Here is a 22,407-nt window from a genome sequence, read left to right as displayed (position 1 = left end):
GTAGTATCTTATTTACATGACCACATAGGAGAAACACTAAAAACCCCAGCAAACTAAAGCCGTAACAGACCACTGGAATGGACTGAACAGAAAGCTGTCTGGGGCAAGGTGATGGCCCAAGTTACCTTCTGAAGATCCTTTTTCAACAGTATTCTGCGGGATGCACTTCTTTGGGTTTTTCTAAGGAGACTTGCTTGTAAAGCTGTAAATCTCAGGGGAATTTTCTTCTTTCCTCCTACTGCATAAGAACTCTTTGCAATTGTTGCCCGGCTCCTGCCATCATGTATGAAGCACCAAGTCACAAGCAATTTATGTCTAGGGGTTACCTAGACATATGCCATAAGCCAAATGCACTAAGTCCTATGCGTAGCTAAAGGACAGCTAGGTACCTGCCAGATGGCCCAAGAACGACAGTCAGGTCAGAAGATAGCCAGTAAAATAGCAGCTTTCATCTGCTCAGTCATTTCCAAGACTTCAACAAAAGAGACTCAGACAAGGCAAGATTTGGCTAACAAATTCCAGGAGAATCACAATGAACTTCCAGTCCTCATGTAATAACCGTTTTCCCAGCAGTTTTGCCCAAATATTTGGTTCCAGAATAGCAACAGGACAGCCTAAGCTACTTCTATGCTACATTAGCAGTAGCTGGGATTTGTCAGACAAATGTCTAAGCAAGAATACTTGTCAAGTTCTTTCTCCTACGAGACGTAATAATGTAACTGTAAAACACTTAAGGGGCAAGATATGTGAGAAGAGTAACATTAAAAAACCCTGTGAACACTACGCAATGAAAGCCAGTCACCCAATTTCAAAAAATTAAAATATTTAATCGCTATCTCATGCTTAAAGATGACAAATTCGAAGTCCTCAGGTTCTGTGTGGCACACTCTTCTCTTCCTTCAGAATTACCTATACTAGACTTTCTCTTCTCACTACTGCAGAGATGCTTCCACATCACCCCCGGCAGCAAAAACATCTGTTTTGAGACTCCAGCTTGAAAAGGGGCCTTTACAAAGCCAGTGAGAAAGATCACAAGGAGGAAGAAGAGTAAAAAAATAATTAAAATAGAAAAAACAGCCACAATGCATTTTAAACTGGATGTTGCAGTTGGCTACAACACTGCCTGCAGTAACACCAACTCGGAACTCTCTGAACAGCCCCACAAGGTGAGATTCCAGATTCAAATTCTCCAGCCAACGAGAGCATTCTGGTAGTTACTTTTGAAATGCTGAGCTGATGGCACTGCTACAGAGAGGGTTTCTTCATATGGAAGCACCATTTTCGGTAAATCCAAAGGTATCCAATCCAAAGGAGGCTGGTGATGCAGGAGGCTTCATCTCCAGAACTTGTGTCTCCCTGAAAGCCAGCGCCTGTTATACAGCTTTTAAAGGTGAGTCTCTGAACTGCAGAGTCCTGAACAGGAAACGAAGAGTTCTTCTCCCTCATACCCTCTCAGGTCCTTCTCTTTCACACCTTCTGAGCCAAAACTAGAATTCTGGAATCACATTAGCACGTGTATCACTTCAACAGCATCAAGTGAACAACAGCCAACTGCTGGCTACACAACAGTCAGTACCAATGCCTCTGGGATGCCTGTAGTTGCGCTATACCAGTCTTCCACTAAACTATTTTAAACGCTAAAATTCTACTTGGTTAAATGAAAGCAACAATTCAGCAACTGAAGCAGAGAACACAACACTGCCAAAGCAGTAAGCACAACCTCATAACCTCAGGGGATGCTAGATTATCTCAGCTGTTTGTTCACTGTCTCTCAATACCAGAGAAACTGGCCGGAGCAGCTATGAAGAATATCAGAACAACAAAAAAGACCCTTCACAATCATTTACCTTCCTGGCACAACATATCTTGATGCATTAAAACAGCCATTGGTTATTGTAGTAATGTCCATACTTCAACCTCCACTTGAAGAAATTATTTTGGAAGACTTGAACACTTAAACTCCCAAATTTCTCCAGGTGAAGAACCTTCTCAGCCAGTAATGACAGGAAAAACAAAGAACAAAACCCTCCGATGCAGCTAGGAGAATGCAACAATTCCCAACCAAGTGATAAGATGAAGGACATCCTCTCCACGCAACACCACACTAGAGGTGAGAAGACTGGCAGGTTCCACATACAGAAGGCTGAAGATCTTCATCAAGGTCCTCTGTTTATGAGGCACTGTGCAGCCACAACGGTGGCACTGGCACAATCCAACTAGCTACTGTAATCTTACAGGTGCCAAAGAGCTGTAGAAAACATGCCAACTGTGCACAGCTGAAATCTTCAGAGCTGAAGCCCAGAGCAGCTTCACAGAGTTTGACAGGCCTGATACTTGAGACAAAGTAAAAGCAGGGTTGATACGCTCTACAATCCCCAAGTCCACAGGACTGATGGAAGCACAGGATGCCACTGCATCTTAGCAGAGCCAGCACTTCAGCACGTTTTCATTATGAAAATGCCAACATCCAGGTGACTTAGTGCAAAATGAGACCCTGAGACCTCAGGCATTTTTTGTTTGCATTCCAAGAGTAGCAAAAGGAATGCAGGGAACGCATTCCCTGGATTGGGACCCAGCCACCTAGAAAAACATTCATGTGCAGAAAACTGTACAAGCCTGCAATTCATCAGAAGCTAAATACTGTCTTCTCAAAGATCTTGAGAGAGATTTCTCCATCACAGATACATTACATGCCACGATTAAAAAATACGTCCTTTTCAAATGCCTGCTTCTGATATGATCTTGCATTCTGAGATTGCACAACAGTTGAGATGAGACCCAGACAAAAGCAGACACAAACAGCAGCCTCAGGTAATCAATGAAAGCCAAGCGTATGGCCCAGTTCTCACTGTTTTTCTGCTTCTTTGAAGGCAAAAAGAAGTGATGGGGAGCAAAGAGCAGGGCAGGAACACAATCCAACAGAAACAGAGAATAAATACCGATGAAAAAATGGTTTTTGAGAAATGATTTACAACTGTCAGGAACTACCTAAAGCAGAAGTTCTATCAAGCCAAAGATCTGAGAGAAACTGAAGAATTCTTCCACAGCCTCTAACCAAGTCTGAGAAAAAGCAGGGCAAATATGCAACGCATGTGCATTATGAGGACAAGACACTTCTGGTTTGGATGCATAAACGCAGGAAGTGTTTATGCGGCAAGTGTTTAAGAGCAGTAACCCAGTAAAAGCCTTTAGTAATACAAGCGAAAGCTTTTATGCACCTGTAACCAAAGTCAGACTACTATTCATTTTTTGACAGTTAAACCATCAAGGTTCATAGACTGAAGATAGTTAGGACAATGTAGAGAACTTGCTCATTATTTTAATTTTGTGATAAACTTTGTTTTCCAGCCAGTTGTACAAATTCTTTCGCTTGCTTTTGCATCTTTCTGCATTTGGATAAGAATGAAAACTAGCAGGAGGAACTGGATACATTAGTGTCCTCCTCTTTTTGACTCCATATTTATGGATTCATTTCTTCAACCTTAACCTCTCACCATCTTTTTTGAGATTATTAGTGACCAATTTAGAAAGCAGAGAGTGAAACTTTAAGCTTCCACATCATACACTGAAGCAGCACACATGCAACTCTACATAAATAACCTACTAGGGACTTCTATAGCGGCCTCTGAATCTGCGATCTCTACTTCTGGAACGGCTGCGTCTGCGTTCTTTGCTTCTGCTCCGTTTCCTTTCCCGGCTTCTGCTCTTCTTCCTTTCCCGATCTCGGCTCCGTTTGCGTTCCTTACTTCTGCTCCTCTTCCTGTCATGGCTTCGACTTCGGCTCTTGCTCTTTTTTCTCCTGAGAAAGGAAAATACAACTTTGGTTACACATCTACCTCACATTCCACAGTTCCTCTAACCTGATGTCACAGACATTGATAGGAAAAAGTTTCTACCTGTCGGTTTTTATACAAGTTTCTTTTGTTAAATGGGTGGTTAAGCATGACAGCAATCTTTTAAAATTTATCATGAGCAACATAAAGTGCTCCAAAGCATTTTATTTTAAATTTTGTAATCACTGAAGAATGCTTCCAGGAAGAGTAAAAGGACTGAAAAAAATATTTCCTGCATTAGATCTAGTCCATACTAAATGCAGTACTTCATGTGTCTTTCAAACATACTTTAAATATACCATCAAGATGCTAAGAATAAATTATATTTTTACAGGAAAGTAAAACCAAACACAACAAAAATAGAAAGGAAGAGGCAAGTCTGAGGGAAAGGAAGGTTGTTTTCTCTTGATACTCCCTGCCATCAGTCCTAACACACTAACTAAGAATTTTGCTTCCTACTTGCTACTCCCACTCATAAGCCACTTGCTTTTCTAAGTCTGCAACTCTTACAGATTTGGGGCAAACTGCAGATCTTCTTAATTTTAACCATTTATTTAGAAAATGTAAACTTCTAAAATATGTAAGTCAACTATACCTCATATTTGAAAACCAGTGAACCACTATTCCATTCTTGGCAGACTACTTTTGGGTTATTTGCAATTTTTTCTCTGTCTCAGTCTCAGACCATAAAAACTTACAGTGTCCTAGTTTTTAAAACATATATATATATATATATATAAAAAAACCACATTAAGCAGACACTCAAGCAATTATTTAAGACAGTAATTCACCTCAAACTAAGTTTTGGGAATAACCAACTTCGCTGCTAAACTTTTGAAATTCAAAACATCCTTTGCTATTAATTTTTCCTCTCCTCCTTTTGGGCCTTCTGATTACATACACCATCTTTTTTCAAAGTGGTCACTCATACACTTAAAAACTTTGCATGCCACCACCCCCCCTTTTTAAAAAAGTTCATCCCTGTTACATTCTATGGCCATGTATAAACCAAGACTTCTAGTTAGTTTCAATTACTACCATAAAAATCTCTCAGCTACCACATTTAAGTAAGCCTAATCATCACTAGCAGCTTTTGCTCTTCCAGTCTCCACCTAGGAAGACCCATTAAAACTATCTTAGTATTTATCTCTCAAAAGAAACATTTTATGATTTGGTTTCAAAAACTGGAATATTTCATTTTTAATTTATCTACAATACCCCATCAGTTTCTCTAATATTTTTGTATGGACAGAGAAGCTGCTGCATCAAAACCAAATATTCAGAAGCTTCACAATCTCTGATAAGACATCACCCAGAAATCCAGAATGATTTGCATCAAGATCACTTAACCACACTTCCTACTGTAATGCAGTTTGTGACAGTGAGGCTCTCTCTCCTAGGATCCATCACTTACCAATACCTCCCACATTCACTATCGTAATAGCTCTGAAAAATACTACCTGTAGCTCAATATACTGGCCAGTACCAGTAACTAGTAACTGCAGCTAGTCTTCAGTAAAGATAACTACTCACTATCCAACCATAAGCCTAACCCTCTTTGCACGCAAAGACTCCCAAGAGTCAAGATCCACATTCTGCCTTCCAGTCATGATTAAACTGGACATACAGCACAGACATCTAGTAAAATTGCAGATTCTTAATCCTTCCAATTTCTAAAACAGAAATTTAGTATGATTTGACAATTATTGAAAGCTGCACACTGAATCGAATGTTATTTTTTCGTTCTCAATGTTTGCTGTGGATTACAGTTTTCCTGAAAGTTTGAATATTCTTTCAGTATTGTCCAACTGAAGTAGATAAAGAATAATCCTCTAGATACCGATACTCCAAACAATTTAATTGATAAGCAAAGCAAGAATTCTTGTAAAGCCTATATACATCTTAGCCTTCAGCAACAGAGTACACTATCACAAGTCACATACAAAACGGTGTGGTTCATTCTTTAAAGACTTAGGGGAACAATAGCTGTATCAAACAAAAACTCTGGGACAAAAAGCTTCATACTACCAGAGAACTGCAGTACAAGAACAACTAACCTTCTAGCAATTGCTAACTCGAAAACTGAAATGGGGAGATACCACAGGAGCAACATTTCTGAACAGACACAAGGGTGCAATTAAGAAAGCAGAAAGAGGTGAAACTCCCACAACGAGTAACACTGCAAGACTAATAGCAGCAAAACACCTTGACTTTCTTCTATTTTACAATATAAAATTTAAAAATCACTGCTTTTATTTCAGATCCCGCTTGATATTTTGAGACTAGTCATCCGAACAAAACCAGGCTTTTATATGCCATGTATATACATATTTTAAAGCAATAAAAATTCAGAACTTAAAAATATTGGGAGCAGGTGCTTTTGATGGGGTTTTAGGGGTCTCAGTATTTAGCATGAGAATGATGTTCACAGTATTGTTTAGAACACACAATATAAAGTATAATCAATTTTAGATTATTAGATTCCAATGTAAATCTGATGTTGGAATTGGACTTCCCATTTCCCAAATACTTATACACCTGGGAAGAAATGTTCTTTGGATCCCTTCAGCATTTCAGCTGTGTGATTTCAAAAGACAACAAGCAGCATACATGCTGACTTCTTAAGTTAGCTGTATATTACAAAAACGCCCTGGTTACTGTTTACTCAACTATCAAATTTGTAATTATTCTTGCTACATCAACTACCTCATCACCAAATGATGCTTGTAAGATAAGGAATTTATTTCACAGACTTAAAAATCTTCCATTTATTTGGGGTATTTAAAAGACTTTCATACAAGGGATTTTTCTTCAAATTTCTGATTCAATTCTAGACTGTTTGCATCATCACCAGGTGTTCAGACCCTGGAATTACATTTCCTGAATAAGGCGGGCTTGTACTCCAGTTCTTTAAAAAGGTTACAGTATAATTTTATAAAGTTTAGATTAGAAACAAAAAATTTAGAAATTTTCAAAGGGGGGGGTAGAATAGAGGGAGGGGATTCAACACTATAAACCTTTTCAATAAAACACTGGTATCTTTAAATGCTTTGAACTGTTCCGAATCACATAAAATTCTACACCAAATACATTTTTAAAATGCAAAATCCATTGCACTGCTAAAGCAACAAAAAATAAATTAAATACGCTGAACCTAGTAAGTCTGTATTTTTATCCGACACCAACATTAAATGTTTGCACAACTTTGATGACATCAGTGGCAAGGAGGTAACTACATTTATAAACAAAAGAAAAAATAATTGCTACAGTTGCAGCAATTGCAAATATCAAGATTTTCCATTTTATTTCCCTAAACACTACTGACATGCATTCCCAAGTTTACAAAAATCAGCAGCCTCCCCCCAAATGTAGAGAATTGAGAAAATACTTACTTCTTGCTGCGTTCTTCGTGGCCATTGGCACTGCTCAATTTGTTCTCATCCTAAGCAGGGTTGATAGAAGAACATCGTGAGGACGAAGCGGAAACATTTCAAGTGGTCAAAGGGTAATGGGAATAGGAATAAGAAAATACAAAACAAAAATTTTAATACTAAATTACTTGTTTACAGTTTAACGTGGAAAGCTTTAGAAAATTTAGGTAGGCATGTTTAACCACTTTGCTGCTTAAATTTAAGTCATACAATTACAAAATACAAGACTTACATCATTTTAAAGTGTATATTAAATTGTAGGTACTTCCTTACATGGTTTAGAGAGCAAGTTATCCTGTAGAATTCAGCACTCAAGTGGTTAAATGTTATTTCTATAAAATGTAAGAGGAAGTTTCAGGTTTGTGTTTGTGTGCCCCTCTGATCAGTACCAAGGCTATATCTCTGCCTAAGCCCCAGTGGCTATGCTAGCAGCCAGCCACTATGGATTTCCTGTGACCGATGCCATTCCCGAGATCTTCGCTCATTTTCGTTGAAGGGTTGTAAGAGCTTGATGTCACCTCTGTCACACATCTCGCCCTGAAGCAAACAGGGATTCACACTGCTTTAGTAACGTCGACTCCCAAGAAAGTCATCAATAATCCACCAGTCCAGCCTAAACATTCCCTATTTCCATACCTGTTTACATGGAAAATATCCATGTTAAACCAGGACACAAGAATTTTAACATAACAATTTACAAATTTCTCTTCAAGATTTTAACATAACTGCTAAGTATTACATAAACTAAATATACCACTTAAAACTTACAAATGCTCATCCAAAATTCATGACATGGTTGTAATAAACACTGCAGAATAAACTAACAATAGCTGCTATATAATTTATATACTTGCTTTACAGTTTAATGACATCAGTTACATCAAAAGTACAATTCCTAAGCGACTTAAACTCTTAATATACATTTCTTGCGAAACCAGTGCTAAAGCATGCATAATGTTAACACTTCACCACCATTTGGTGAAAAACAAAAAAAGACAGTATTCATTTGCTGCTGGTTTAGGTAAAAGACATCACTACACTAATTGATAAATATTTTGCATGAAAATTGACATTTCCTAATTAAACAACTAGGACAGAAGAATACAAGAGCTTATTTTAGAATGATACCGCAGACTGTGATACTGTCTTTTACTTGCTAAGAACATTCTATTCAGGGATCCAAGAATTTCCGTAAATTCGTTCACTCAACAATTGATTTCCATCTGCCCTGTTAAAAGATTAACCGCCACCAGTCTTCTGCATTAAAAGCAAGTCTCACTCTTCTTGCACTGAGCAGACTGTTCAAATATTTACTTGCCACGGGACTGGTGAAAAGGTTATTCTTGGAACCCTGCTGTTTTCCCAAACCACTGCATTCACCTTGTTGCTATACCAAACTGGACCTGGCAATTTTAGGAGAGGTTTTTTGTTTCTTGTTTTCTGGGGTTTTTGTTTTGGGTTTTTTTGTTTGGTTGGTTTTGGGTGGTTGGTTTTTTTGTTTTTTTTTTAAACCTAGGGGACCACGGTACAGCGATACGTCACTCAATTACTACCTTATGATTGACAGTTCACACTGGAATCAAAGGTGAATTCATGGGAGTAGAGGTGAGATATCGTTAGGCAAGTCTACAAAGAGAGATAGATGGGCATTTATTCATCACTCTGAAGTGAAACTACTGCACAATATAATTACATTAACAGTATATATTTACTTGTAAGTTACATGTAATGCATCTCCAATAAGATAAATCATGAGGGCTCCAGGGATGTTAGTTTACAGTTCAGCAGTAGTTTCATGAATAATGCTAAATTAAGGTAAACAGGACCTCACTGGCACATTTTTCTCACCTTCTTGTAAGGAGCTTCAAGCATTGCTTCAATATCAATATCATCAGCCATTTTTCAGGACACCTGAAAGAAGAAGCAAAATCCATCTGAGACAGAAAACACTCTTGTGCTTTACATTCCAAAGGCTCTTGCTTAAGAGGCCATCAGTGCATTGGCTCAAATTCACAGAGCTGTGTCTCAGAAGACATTTCCAACAATACCCCAGAGGTATTCCACCTAGTTTTTCCAAAACAAAGAACACAGATCATGCATGATAGAGAAACACAGGTCTGGTGGCCATCTTGAGAAGTACCAGAGCTTGACCACAGGTTCCAAGGGAGACACGTAAAGAACACAGAACAAATGTTCAGGCAAACCCGTTCGCAGCTTCCTAGCATTTGCCACCATCACATTTACTGACCTGAAGACTTATGGTGAACACTACAGTCCTTTAAGAAACACGGCCTCCTGCATAATGGGGGCCACAAAAGAAACAGCTATGATTCAAGCATCGAGATCTACTAAAGCATACACAAGATCCACCCAGTCTGGAACTTCAGGTTTCAGACAAAAAAAGATCCACCATGCCACGTAACACTAGTCACCACAAACTTTTTTTTTTTCCCAAATTGTTCCTCTTATTTTCCAAATTCAACCCCCTAATGTAATATTGTGTTTATTATACTCTGAATCCCTTTGACATTTGATTTCCTTTTGTTATGCAAGTACGCTATTAAGAACATCTCAAGACTCTCTACATTAAAGTACAGAGACTCAACTTCCTCAAATCTCTTAACCAAATAGTTTCTCTCCTTCTTCTTTCTTAAGCTCAAAAAATGGCCAGGCCTCTACATCCAAGTCAGACAGCTCAACAGTGAAGATTTTGCTGCATGTCTGCCACAAAGTGGGTTTTTAATCACACAGGTTAATTCTTGCACCCTGGTTACAGGCATTGCTGCAGGAACTGTGCTGTCCAGAGACTGGGCCAGCATAACGAAATCGCTCCAACATTTTAAGATCCTTTAAGCTGTTCACTCATACCTGAGAATTATCTCAGAGCTGCACCACATGTAAGAATCGAGTCACTCCCCCACCCACATCTGACCATCGCCCAATAATACAATCAAGAATAAAGCACAATCCTTTAGCAGTTTCAGAGCACTGGAAGCTGATACTCAATTACTTAACCAAGGCACACTAACCCCATTTTCATTTATTTCCTCTTGGGCCATAGTGCTATCACTTACAAATATGATCATCCTTAGGTTTATGTGTAATGCTTCGACTTTACTTTTTACTAGAGTATTTACATTCAGCTTTTCAAGTCATCTATATATATGCATATGATGTAATTCACCGCTGGTCTACCAGTATTTGGTATAAACAAGCACATCAGTATGATTAAGGACCATGAAAAAGCACCAGGCCAAACCCAGGATTCTGCAAGAAAATTCCCACCAGTGGCAACTCCCACCCACAATTACACTGTCCTATGTGTAATTTAGCTAATTTATCCAGCTACACCTGGAGTGGGATTCTTCACCCTGAACAGGAGTGGCCAAAGGGGGGGGGATGGGGACCATAACAGGGACTGCCAAATCATGAGTGGCATGGAATAGTGAATGGCTATTACTGCATTCACCCAAATAATAAGAGTGAATGAACTATCATCCGATGGGTTCAAAACAAAGGTCCTTATTCACACAGCATTAAGCCATGGAATTCACTGTTACAGAGCACTGTGGATGCTAACAAAGAAAAAGAAAAACCACAGGCAGTGTTCAAAAAACCCAAAACAAAAAAGCACAAAAGTTTACAGAAAAAGCTTTTCATTAAACAAAGACATGCCTTGTGACCCTGAACCACAACTAGCTGAGGACTAAGAGCACACAGAGAGAAGTATCACTGTACGACTGCCTCCTGTTTCTATTCTGTCTTAGGCATTTACTGTTGGCCACCATCACAGACAAGATCCTGAGTAACATGGACCTTTGGTCTCATCCCATGCAACCTGTGCCCTCTGTACAAAACACTTTCATTGATCTAACACTATGTTTTTATCAGAAAACTTCCTGTTCACATAACACAGACCTATTATCGACCTTGTAATTCATGTAGTGCATATATTGCTGCTACATATAAAATTATTCCTTAAAAAAATCACAAATAAAAGTCCTTATTAATTTTAAACAAGTAGAAAGTCATGACACTTTCAGGTATCTTTCATTAAACACTGAAGAAGCTCAAAATAATTTTCATAAAAGCCTTTCAGCTTGTTAAAAAAAAAAAAAGCTGCATATGCCTGACATCTCTGCAGAGAAAAAAACAACAAAACAAAAAAACCACAACAAAAAAACCCTCAAAACATCAAAACAAACAAGGAATGAACTACACTTGAAACTCTGTGGCTCGATGGAAAACCTAAAGGGACACGAAGTTTACTACTACTGGTCTAGCCAGCATTTCGAAGGCAGATTCCGTCTCTTTTTGCTGTGTTATATTACACGAAAGCAGTTTTAAAAGGTCCTCTCCTCGAAATTACACGCTTTGGAAATTCCAAGAAATGACAATTCCACTCTGGCTTTGCAAGGAGCCTCCTAGGAAAGCACCGGGGAAGCCTGGGGAGCTCGGGAGGGACGCTGGGCTCTCAGCAGCACACGCCCCTCTGCTCAGCGGGCTCCCACCCGCGATCCTCCGCACACTCCCTGCGCGACTGGAAGGACACGAGTTGGGCTTCTCGGACACAGCGCTGCGCTGGAACCAACCCGCCCCACCCCGCCGGGGCTCCCCCCCCCGCTCCCAGCACCGCACCTTGCCCGCGCCCTCCGGAGGCCCCCGGGCCCCGCCGAGCCCCGAGAGCCGCCCGCCCGCCCGCCCCGGCCCAGCACTCCCCCGCCTCCCAGCGCCGGCAGCCCCGGAGCCGCTCCCCGCCGCCCCGCTCAGGCCCTGCCAGCTCCGGCCGCGACAGCGGCAGCGGGGCCGGAGCCCCGGGCCGGCCAGGGCTGGCCTCTCGGCACAGCGCCATCGTGGGGGGAGTCGGGGAGGGACAAGGCCGCGGCGGGGACGGCCAGATCCGCCCGCTACGTGGCCATAGGAACAACCAAGCCCCGCACGGCCAGGCCGCGGCCTCGGGGCGGAGGCGGCCCGCCGGCCGCCCCGGCCCCGGAAAGGCGCAGGCCGGACACGGGCGGGGAGGCCAGCGGCGACCCCCGAGGGCGAGGGACGCGGCCGCCCAGGCGGAGAGCGGCGACCGCGGCGGCGGGAGCGGCGCAGGCCTCCCGGGCCGCCCGCAGGCCGGGGCCGCAGCGCCCGGCGGGCCAGGCCGCGGCTCGCCCCGCGGCGGGGCCCGGCCCCGCGCCCGGCAGTTACCTGCGCCGCGGGCGGGTGCTGTCCTGGTTCGGGCGCCCGCGGTCCAGCGGCGGCAGCGGCGGCTCCCGGTTCCGGCGCTGGCTGCGCTGGCGGTGGGGGATGGGCCCGAGGGCTCGGGAGCCCTCTCGGGGCGTCTACACCTGGGATGGACGGCGCCGCTCGGCCAGCCCCAGGGCAGCGGGCGGCGAGGGGCAGCGCGGCCGCGGCGGGCGGTCCCCGGACCCGGGCTGGGCCCCGGCTCTGGCAGCGGCGGCTGCTCCCCGAAATGGCGCCCGCCGCCTCTCGCTGCTGGCAGGCTCGCGCACGGCACGGGGGCGCCCAGCGCCCGGCGCAGGGGCTCTCGCGAGACGCGGGCCCAGACAAGGCCCCGCGCGCCCGCGCCCGCCGCCTCTCGCGAGACATGGCGCCCGGAAGGGGCGGCTCGGGCGCTCGCGAGACTTGGGCGGACGGGCGGGGCCGTCACGCGCCGCCGCGGTCTCGCGAGAGCGCGGGCGCCCGCCTGGGGCGCGGCGCAAGGGTCAAAGGTCACCCGCGGGGGCAGGCCCCAGGCTCCCCCCTCCCGCCGCGGCCCCGGCCCTGGCCGCGGCCCCGGCTGCCCGCCCCCCTGCCCGCCCCCCTGCCCCCTCCCGGGCCCCCGAGCCCCCTCCCCGGCCCCCGAGCCCCCTCCCCGGCCGGGTTGCGGCGCTGCGGCCTTCGCCCAGCCCGGCCCCGGCGCCGCCCCGGTCCCAGGGCCTGCGGGCCTGGCAGGGCCTGCCTGCGGCCTCGGGGGCTCCGCTCCTGTGTGGGCGCGGCGGCAGCCGTGTGCTGGACCTTCGGGCCGTTCCTGGGGGCTGCGGCCCTGGCAGCGAGCTCCCGTGCGGGGGGCCCTGCCACGGCCTCTCGTCTTCGAGGAATTGTTGCAATTCCTCCTCCGCCCAGGTTTTATTCTGTCGTATGCCCCAGCCTCCGTCCTGGCTGTACACAGGTGTATTGCCCAGGTTCGGTGTATTTGCTAGGGAAAGGGTTGCTTTTTCCCCTTTCCTGAGCATCATGTGAGTGCGTTTATAGTCTCTTGGCTCCAAAAGCCATGTTAGCTCTTTAAATGCTTTACTGCACTATACAGTTACTGGAATAACAAGAGCGTGTCCGGTGTAGACAGGCCATTTAACATCTGTGTCCAGATTTCTACCCACATCTGTTACATCAAATAACTTTACGCTTCTTGTAAAAGAAAACTAACACCTTTCCTGAGATCCCACAACATCTTGGGCGGCAGTGCCAAGTGAGAATCGTGTCGGTGATCTCATGCCAGAGGAGGAAACTCTTGTTGCCTTTTCGAGAGCTGGAAAGAACTGCTGTGACAAACACAGAACGTGCGTTAAGTCGTGTCCGGGTCAGGAAGTCCCCGAGCTGCTGATGCTGGAGCCTGAGAGCGCAGGAGGAAGTATCATATGTGCTCACCTCATTGAAATACTTTTATCTTGTCTTGGGCCAAACGCCTGGTTAGCATTAAAGATTTGCCGTTCCAAGCTTGTTATTTATTGTAGGAGAGAGGGATGGAGCAGATTAGGTCATAGATTGGGCAGGGGGGTGACATTGAGTTCCCTCACGACTGGTTCTTCTGACGTGACGATTTAACAGCGTCTGTGCTCTGACCTTTCTCCCTTTGGCTGCAGGGTTCAGTAAGTGTAAGAGGAACAGCATCTGAAGGTGTTACGGCTGTACCCTTCTGACGGAAACCACCCCCCCCCTTAATGGGCCACCACTGCCTGACAGCTTTTTAGCCACTGGAGTCCCAAATAGAACTTAAATTGTCAGTGACCTGGTGTTCCGGTGTGGCTTTTGGCCCGAGCCCCTACAGATTGCTGGAGCCTTGATGCTGAATGGTTTAACTCAGAAATTAAGTAGTGTTTTAGTGAAATAAAACCTGCTTGTCCCATTAACAGTGCTTTGTTTTCCCGGGAGTCTACAAAATGGCTCATTTGTATTTAAATTTAATAATACGCAGCAAGTTTTGGCCAATTGTTCAACATAATGCAGATAACATTGAGTGGGTTTCCTGCTGAAGTCAGAACAAGATAAGCAATAATGGCTGGGGGGTTTAGGTTATTTCTTTTTTGTCTTATGAATCTGAAACAATGTAAAGAGACGTTCGAAGCAGCCTTTGCCTCCTGAAATGATAGCTTTGCTATTGCATATAGAAATACTTAAACCAATTAAGGTATGAGAACCCAGGCCCGTAGATTTGCAAATGAAAACGTGTTTTCATGAAACTCCCCAGCTACTGTGTCATTTAATGTCATTTCTAACAAAGTTCTTGAAATATTAATAGCCTAAAAAGATCCTGAAGCTCTTGCACAGAGTTTACAAGTCTTTCTAAGCTGAACCAGCCAACTTAATTGAGTTTGGGACATTTAGGAAATATGAGCTGTTTAAAAACAAACAAACAAAGGCATGACTGTAATAGGTTTATTCCAACCTAGTCATTTTCATACAGGTTGGTTGCAAACAAAATTAGTAATTTTCTCACAGACAAAATGAGGTTGATTGCGGTTGTTCCCATCGCCCCGCACTGGCTGCGTGTCCCTCACCCCACTCGTTAGCGCTGCTCCCAGTCAGCCACCCGAAGGTCGGGTCTAACCAGCTCCGCATTCCCTGTTCCCTCATCATACGATTGCGACTTAACTATGAGCTTAGGCTCATGTTGGTGGATTTCCCTAAGGGTTTTCTCTCCCATTGTTTGCCTATGGAGCCATGCTCTGGAAGGAGGCCACGGACACGTCTGCTCCACTAACACACCCCTCGTCCTTGGCTGACGCCTGCGCGGTGTGGGAGGATGAACCCAACACGCGTAGGGCTGGGTACTTACAGACTGCGTGGGGGCGGCTAATGAGGCACCTCGAATGGCAAGCAGCTGCACAAGCTCCGTGTCCATCCTTGGCCCGGGTGTGTCGCAGCGCTGCCCTGGCCGCTCAGCTGTGGACGTTCGGCTCTGCGGGGCCGTCGGCGCGGTTGCGACACGCTCGGCTGGATTCACCCCTGGAGCTGACGGGAGGGCCGGGGGAAGCTCTCAGTAACACATTTCCTAACAAAACTTTTGCTAGCTGTGGGATGGCTTGATCCGTAGGAGATCCTGGCTGTCACTGCAGTGCTGTGCGGGCAATGTGTCGTGGTTTAGCCCCAGGCAGCAGCTCAGCACCACGCAGCCGCTCGCTCACTCCCCCTACCCAGATGGGATGGGGGAGAGAATCGGAGGAGTAGGAGTGAGAAACACTCCTGGGGTGAGATAAGAACAGTTTAATAATTGAAATAAAGTAAAATAGTCATGAGAATAATAACAATATAATAATGATAATAACAATAATGATATCCAAAGCAAGTGTTGCCCAATGCAATTGCTCACCACCCGCCGACCGATACCCAGACAGTTCCCAGCAGCGATCGCTGCTCCCCGGCCAAACCCCCCCCCCCCCCCCCCAGTTTCTATACTGCCCATGACGCCGTATGGTATGGAATGGCCCTTGGGGCAGGTTGCATCAACTATTCTGGCTGTGCCCCCTCCCAGCTCCTTGTGCCCCTGGCAGAGCATGGGAAGCTGAAAAGTCCTTGCCTGGCATAAGCAGTACTGAGCAACAACTAAAAACATCAGCGTGTTATCAGCATTCTTCTCCTACTAAATCCAAAACACAGCACTGTGCCTGCTACTAGGAAGAAAATTAACTCTATCCCAGCCGAAACCAGGACACAATGCCAGCCTTTGCTGGTTGTTTGTCACCCCGACTCTGCCACCAGTGCCAGGGCGTTCGCTTAATGGATGTCCCTGGCAAGACGCAGAGGGTCTGGCGTGGGGGTGGGAGTCGTTCGTGCTACCCCGCGCTGCGGATGGTGGAAGGGATCGCGCAGAATTAACAAATAAAAAGGAGGAAAAGAAAAAATAAACACCACAAACAAACAGGCAAAAGAAGCAAAAGAATTGCCGCCTTCCCACACCGGGAGTCGAACCCGGGCCGCCTGGGTGAAAACCAGGAATCCTAACCGCTAGACCATGTGGGACCGCTGCCTCAGCTTGTCTGCCGCGCCGCCTGCTGCCTGCGCCGCCTGCCCGTGCTGCCCGCGCTGCCTGTGCCTCCTGCCCTGCCCTGCCTGCCCTGCCCTGCGCCGCCCTCCCTGCCCGTGCTGCCCGCGCTGCCTGTGCCTCCTGCCCTGCCCTGCCTGCCCTGCCCTGCGCCGCCTGCCCGTGCTGCCCGCGCTGCCTGCGCTGCCTGTGCCTCCTGCCCTGCCCTGCCTGCCCTGCACTGCGCCGCCTGCCCGTGCTGCCCGCGCTGCCTGTGCCTCCTGCCCTGCCCTGCCTGCCCTGCCCTGCGCCGCCCTCCCTGCCCGTGCTGCCCGCGCTGCCTGCGATGCCTGTGCCTCCTGCCCTGCCCGCGCTGCCCTGCCCTGCGCCGCCCTCCCTGCCCGTGCTGCCCGCGCTGCCTGCGATGCCTGTGCCTCCTGCCCTGCCCTGCCTGCCCTGCCCTGCGCCGCCCTCCCTGCCCGTGCTGCCCGCGCTGCCTGCGCTGCCTGTGCCTCCTGCCCTGCCCTGCCTGCCCTGCCCTGCGCCGCCCTCCCTGCCCGCGCTGCCTGCGATGCCTGTGCCTCCTGCCCTGCCCGCGCTGCCCTGCCCTGCGCCGCCCTCCCTGCCCGCGCTGCCCGCGCTGCCTGCGATGCCTGTGCCTCCTGCCCTGCCCGCGCTGCCCGCGCCTCCTGCCCGCCCTCCCTGCCCTGCCCGCGCTGCCTGAGCTGCCCTGCGCTGCCCTCCCTGCCCGCGCTGCCCGCCCTCCCTGCCCTGCCCTCCTGCCTGCCCTGCCCTGCCCCCTGCCCGCGCTGCCCGCGCCTCCCGCCCGCCCTCCCTGCCCTGCCTGCGCTGCCCTCCCTGCCCTGCCCTGCCCTGCCCGCGCTGCCCGAGCCGCCTGCCCGAGCCGCCTGCCCTGCCCTGCCCTGCCCGCCCTGCCCGAGCCGCCTGCCCTGCCCTGCCCGCGCTGCCCTCCCTGCCTGCGCTGCCTGCGCTGCCCTCCCTGCCCTGGCCTCCTGCCCGCCCTCCCTGCCTGCCCTCCCTCCCTGCCCTGCCCTCCTGCCCGCGCTGCCCTCCCTTCCCTCCCTGCCCTGCCCTCCCGCCCGCGCTGCCCCTCCTGCCCTCCCTCCAGCGGGGGCGCGGGCAGCCCCGGGCGCGGGGCCTCCCGCCGGTCCGTCCCGCCGCCTCTGCCGCGCCCGGGGCTGCGCCGGGGCCGCGCGGGCGCCGCTCCCCGCGCGGCGGAGCCCGAAGGAGGCGGCGGGGCCGCGGGCTCGGGGGGGCCGGCGGGGTCCCCCCGGCGAGAGCCCGGGCAGGCGGCGGGAGCGGCTCGGGGATGCGGGGGCGGGCTGCCAGCTCCGCCAGCCGCGGGGGGGTTGCGCGGTGAGGAAGAACGATGTGCAAAACCCCCCGAAGTTTGGGGCCATCCTTCCCTAAGCCATTAAAATTCTCTTAGTTAAAAGGTGGGGATGGAGGCTGGCGAAACTGAAGGGGACGGAAATGACAAATGGGAGGAAAAACGAATTGAGTCCGGCCTAAAAAGGTACAGAAACCGGGTAACACCCACAAACGTGCTTCTGTACAAATCCTAGCAATCAAAAAATAAGGTGGAACGACTGGATTACCCAGTTTTGGCTGAGAACAACCTTATCAGGAATTGGCGCAAGGCGGGTAATCAGTGGGACATCGCAACAGCGGCTACAGATTATACAGGAAGAACCGACTAACTTGTGCTTGTGGAGGAGTGATGCTGGATGCCAAAGAAACCTCGGAGCCAACGTGCCTAAACGATTTTAATCCTCCAACATGTAACACTGAACCCCTATAGTTAGAAAATTCACACCTAAATAGGCAAAGGGGACTACTAGGACTACTGTAGTGAACAGTCTTCAAAACCGCCTTCAAACCCTGCCTCGTCCCCACGAGCTGCCTGACAGGCTGGGCCCTGGGCTGCATCGCACGGTGGGCTGGCCATGGCCTGCTGCGGATGTGCTGCCATGGGGGATTACCCAGGGGCTGCATCGCGTGCGCCCCTGAGACGCTGCTCAGGCGTAAGCCCAAGCGTTTCCTCTCTCCGGCTGTTCGCAAAGGGCGGCCACGGAGGTACTTGGACAGAGGTGCATGCGTTCAGGTTGTCAGCACCCAGCCTGTGTGCATGGCACTCAAATTAAAATACAAGAACCTGTTCGTTGAGTTGGTCTGCTTAGTAGATACCCAAGATGTTTAAAAAACTGGCAAAGAACAGCTTTCGAAGTGGATTGCCTAAAGCTGAATACTTGGATGCTGAGAGGAAGTGAGCTTGCCTGACACAGCCAGTGCAGCAAATGCAGACAGGGACAGGTTCAGGCTCCCTGTGGCTACGTGGTAGAGCAAAGAACTTGCTGCCATTACTTGCTGCATGGCTGGTCCTCAAACCCTTGACTGCATGAGAAAGCATAAAAGATAAAGAGTAATAAACCACTTATTGCACTCATTATAGGACCTTTTGTTATCAGTATGTATCAGTAAGCAGGCAGTGTGCAGGCAGAATTCAAGATACTATCTGAGGGCAAAAGGGATTAAGTTTAAGTATTAAAAAATCAAATCTGTATTATTTCACTGAAAGGATACGGTGAGAAATAAGAACCTGCAGATATTTCAGCTGGGGACATCTCTAAACAACAAAACGGAGCAAATATTTTTGTGAGAGTTAAGAACAACAGGAATAATGGGATGAAGCTGAGAAAACTTAGGCAGATTATAATGCAAAACACCCTGACAGGATCTCAGATAGATATCTGAATGATCACCCCAGGAGACAACAAGGCCAGCAAGAAATACCCCCAGAAGAGCCTCTATACTGGTGAGAAATGGCATAGGCGACCTCACGAATACCCGTCTGTCTTTAACGCCGGAGTTCTGACTGTGGGACTTTCCTTCCAGGTTTCTCACAGAAATGGGGATTCAATTAATTTGTCAAGGCTTGCAAGAAAAAAAAACCCATCAGACTGCAGGATTAGCTTGAGGAATTACAGGTTCTGTCTGTGGCTAGAAAATAAACTCAATTCTTGGCAAGTACCTACAACAATATTACATTGTCTGGCACAAACATCAGCCACAGCAAAGCCAGACAGGTCAGGCAGCTCATGCAGCCCAGCGGGAGAGGGACCAGGGAGTCACGGTGCAAGGGGACGGCTGTGTCACCACCGTTCACGTTGCTCTTCGGGTGCGCGTGGCGCTGCCAGCTCAGCCTTGTGTCATCAGCCTTGGCCACACGCCTCTCGGCAAGTGTCCTCTGCTCTGGGCAGCTGTCCCCCAGCTCAGGGCAGCTGATGGTGGGACTTGTGTAGCCGACCCACACACAGTTCATGTCTTCCAGTGTATGACGTCTCCTGCGGGAGAGGGAGCACCATTGCCCAGCTCGTGCATTTGGACCGATCAGTAAATCCTTAGAGGACGTAGATTGAAAGCAGCAGAGCTCTTACCAGGGGCAAAGAGGTGTGAGAGGCTGTGGCAGAGGTAGAATTCTCTTGGGAACCTGTAACTGATGTGGCAGCAGGGACGTACGCACCTTATTTTGGGGAGTTTTGGTCCCACGGGAATTTTGAAGCAAGGCAGGCAAACCTCTGCTGTGGACATTTCCCTGACCTTTGTTGTCAGCAGCCTCAGAGTTTGTCTCATAGAACGTGACCTGGGAGCACGGGCTTCCCTTCCTGTGTCTGCCTAGCTCTGGGACAAGGGCTACCCAGGACAGCAGAGTCGATCTGGTTCAGAAGGGACATTCCCACCTCCACCTTCCTCCCCTGTTCTTCTCTCCTCCCGGCCTGTTCTGGTATGTGGCTCTGCTCCTCATCCTCGTCCCAGCACTCGCCTGATCGCCCGTCGGGCCAGTTCAGGTTACGAGCCTGGCAAAACACCACTCGCTCCTGGGTTGTGCCAGTTTGATGAGCTGATGTGGTTCGCCCAGGCTCAGGTGAACACCAGAACCAAGACTCAGAGCAGCAGGAGGAGCAGGACTTGATGCATGGAGAGCCCTCAGATCAGTTCACCCATCTCACCCAGTGCACCCTTCTTTCCCCTCTAAGGGCTTGTAGTCATTGGATCTGATGCCCTTTCCCTCTTTGCAGCTCCCCTCTGCAAAGGCAGAGCTCTGCTTCGCTGTGCCGAGCCGTAACCCCTGCTAGAGCTCATCCCGTAGCTTTGTCAGCAGCCAGGGAGCCACAGTAGCAGGGAAGATGGCAGAAACCCCTCCTGTATGTTTTTAGTCACAATCTGTTTTAGAAAGCAGGAGGGGAAACAAAGAGCATTTGCTGCTCCATCTGTTTCCGCGTCCCATGCTGCTAAGGTTGGGTTACAGCCAGCTGCTGCCATTGCCAATTGGTAATGCGATAGCATGACTGCTTACTTTGCAAGGGAGCTAAAGACGGTAAGATGGAAAAAATTGGGACAGGATGATTTTAAAAAAGCCCCATTGCAGAACATCTGGCTTGTTATATAACTTTACATCATGCCCACTATAAAAAAACCTGCTGATTGCTGCTTAAAAACACGTATTTTTACAAATGGCCAAATATCTCCAACTAGCTCTTTCCAAACAACAGTCCTGGGCTATTCGATACCTTCAGTCAGCTTCAAAACACAGACAGGGTTAATTAAGAACAGGGATGTTTTTTCTTTGCCTCATACATGCTAAGACCATTTGCCGGAGAGGACTCCCACAGCACACAATCCAGAGAACCTCAGCCAGCAGCTCCTGCATTCAGGTCAGCCTGGTCCCATTCAGTAAGGTATTTGAGACATCGGATACAAGATGTCTGTGCTCTGAAGTAATGGAGAATTCACCACATCTGCCTGCCCAGCTCGAACCTCAAGCCCCTTGACATAGAACTACAGATGTGCTGGTTGGAAGGGATCTTTGGAGGACCTCAGCCCAAACTCTTGCTTGAAGCAAGACCGTCACCAACACTAGATCAGGTCAGCCATGGCTTTGCATAGCCAAACCTTGAGAATCTCCAAGGATGGAGATCCCATCACCCATGTGGGTGAACTGTATCCCCTGGTCAACCTAGTACTTCATCTTGTTTCCTGTTGCAACAAAGAGCTGCCCATGGTGAGAAATCTTGCCCACATGTAGGCACTCACAGTAGCAGCTTGGTAGTAGTTTGATCTATTTAACACATGGCTTTCGCAGTACGGAACATTTTCTGGTATTATTGGCTCCTTCAGTACAAGAGTGCACAGAGCTGCTCCTGCTCCTGCTCCCCCTCCCAGCCGTGGGGGCTCGTGGTGCCGAGGACAGCAGGAGGTGACAGGTGAGCTGGAGACAGGGTGACAGCACGGCAGTGCCATGCCCACCATGCAAGAGGAGCGGAGCAGGTTTGGTGATGGTAACCAGGGTCAGCCACAGTCAAGTGACTGCTGACAGAGTTGGTGGGTCAGGGTCAGCAAGGTGCCAGGCCTGGCACAAGCTTCATTGGAGCGGAGCTCAGGCAGGGCCAAAGGTGAGGACCTGAGCTTAAACGCAGCTCCCGAGCAGAGTGGGGAGCCCCTGATGAAGCTTCTCCCAGCTCATCCTCCTACCATCGCTGGTGCCCGGGAAGGATGATCAAAGGTTACAGCTGCACCAGGTCAGTGCTGGCCGTAATCCCAGACACCCAAACCTTGCCAAGCCTTTTAGTCATCTACTCCCAGTACCACCAGTCTCTCAACACAGGGTTTGTTCACAGCTGACTGGAGCTGTTACTCCCCCCTTGCTGTACATGGAGACATTGACTGTGGAGCTCGTACTGGGCTGGGTTGGTTCCCGGCTGTGCAGTCCAGTTTGTCCACAGCGGCAGAGCAAGGGCAGCGCCCGCTGGCCCAAACCTCTGGGGCAACACGCTGGCTGCGCTCACAGCTGTGGCACATCTGCCTGGGCATTGCCGCATCTCCCCAGCCTGGT

At 48.5% G+C, this 22,407-nt stretch overlaps 1 protein-coding gene and 1 non-coding gene across 5 annotated transcripts in view; both read right to left on the bottom strand.

The window, feature by feature from the left end:
* The window catches only part of RBM39 (RNA binding motif protein 39), a 32,023-nt gene extending 19,517 nt beyond the window's left edge, over positions 1-12,506 (bottom strand). For all 4 annotated transcript variants that reach the window (XM_075721206.1, XM_075721204.1, XM_075721205.1 and 1 more), the window contains exons 1-4: positions 12,461-12,506; positions 9,113-9,175; positions 7,226-7,275; positions 3,605-3,799 (exon numbers count right to left, since the gene is read on the bottom strand). In XM_075721206.1, coding sequence (XP_075577321.1) covers positions 3,605-3,799; positions 7,226-7,275; positions 9,113-9,163 — 296 coding nt within the window. In that variant the 5' untranslated portion in view covers positions 9,164-9,175; positions 12,461-12,506. The remainder of the gene's footprint in view (positions 1-3,604; positions 3,800-7,225; positions 7,276-9,112; positions 9,176-12,460) is intronic.
* A 3,914-nt stretch (positions 12,507-16,420) lies between these two features.
* Positions 16,421-16,492, bottom strand: TRNAE-UUC (transfer RNA glutamic acid (anticodon UUC)). The gene has a single exon. It is a non-coding gene; the product is annotated as a tRNA-Glu (tRNA).
* Between the last annotated feature and the right edge of the window lie 5,915 nt (positions 16,493-22,407).

The sequence above is a fragment of the Pelecanus crispus genome, chromosome 14 (genome assembly GCF_030463565.1).
Source record: "Pelecanus crispus isolate bPelCri1 chromosome 14, bPelCri1.pri, whole genome shotgun sequence".
In the NCBI taxonomy this organism is placed as follows: Eukaryota; Metazoa; Chordata; class Aves; order Pelecaniformes; family Pelecanidae; genus Pelecanus; species Pelecanus crispus.
This window is presented reverse-complemented; position numbering and strand designations above follow the sequence as displayed.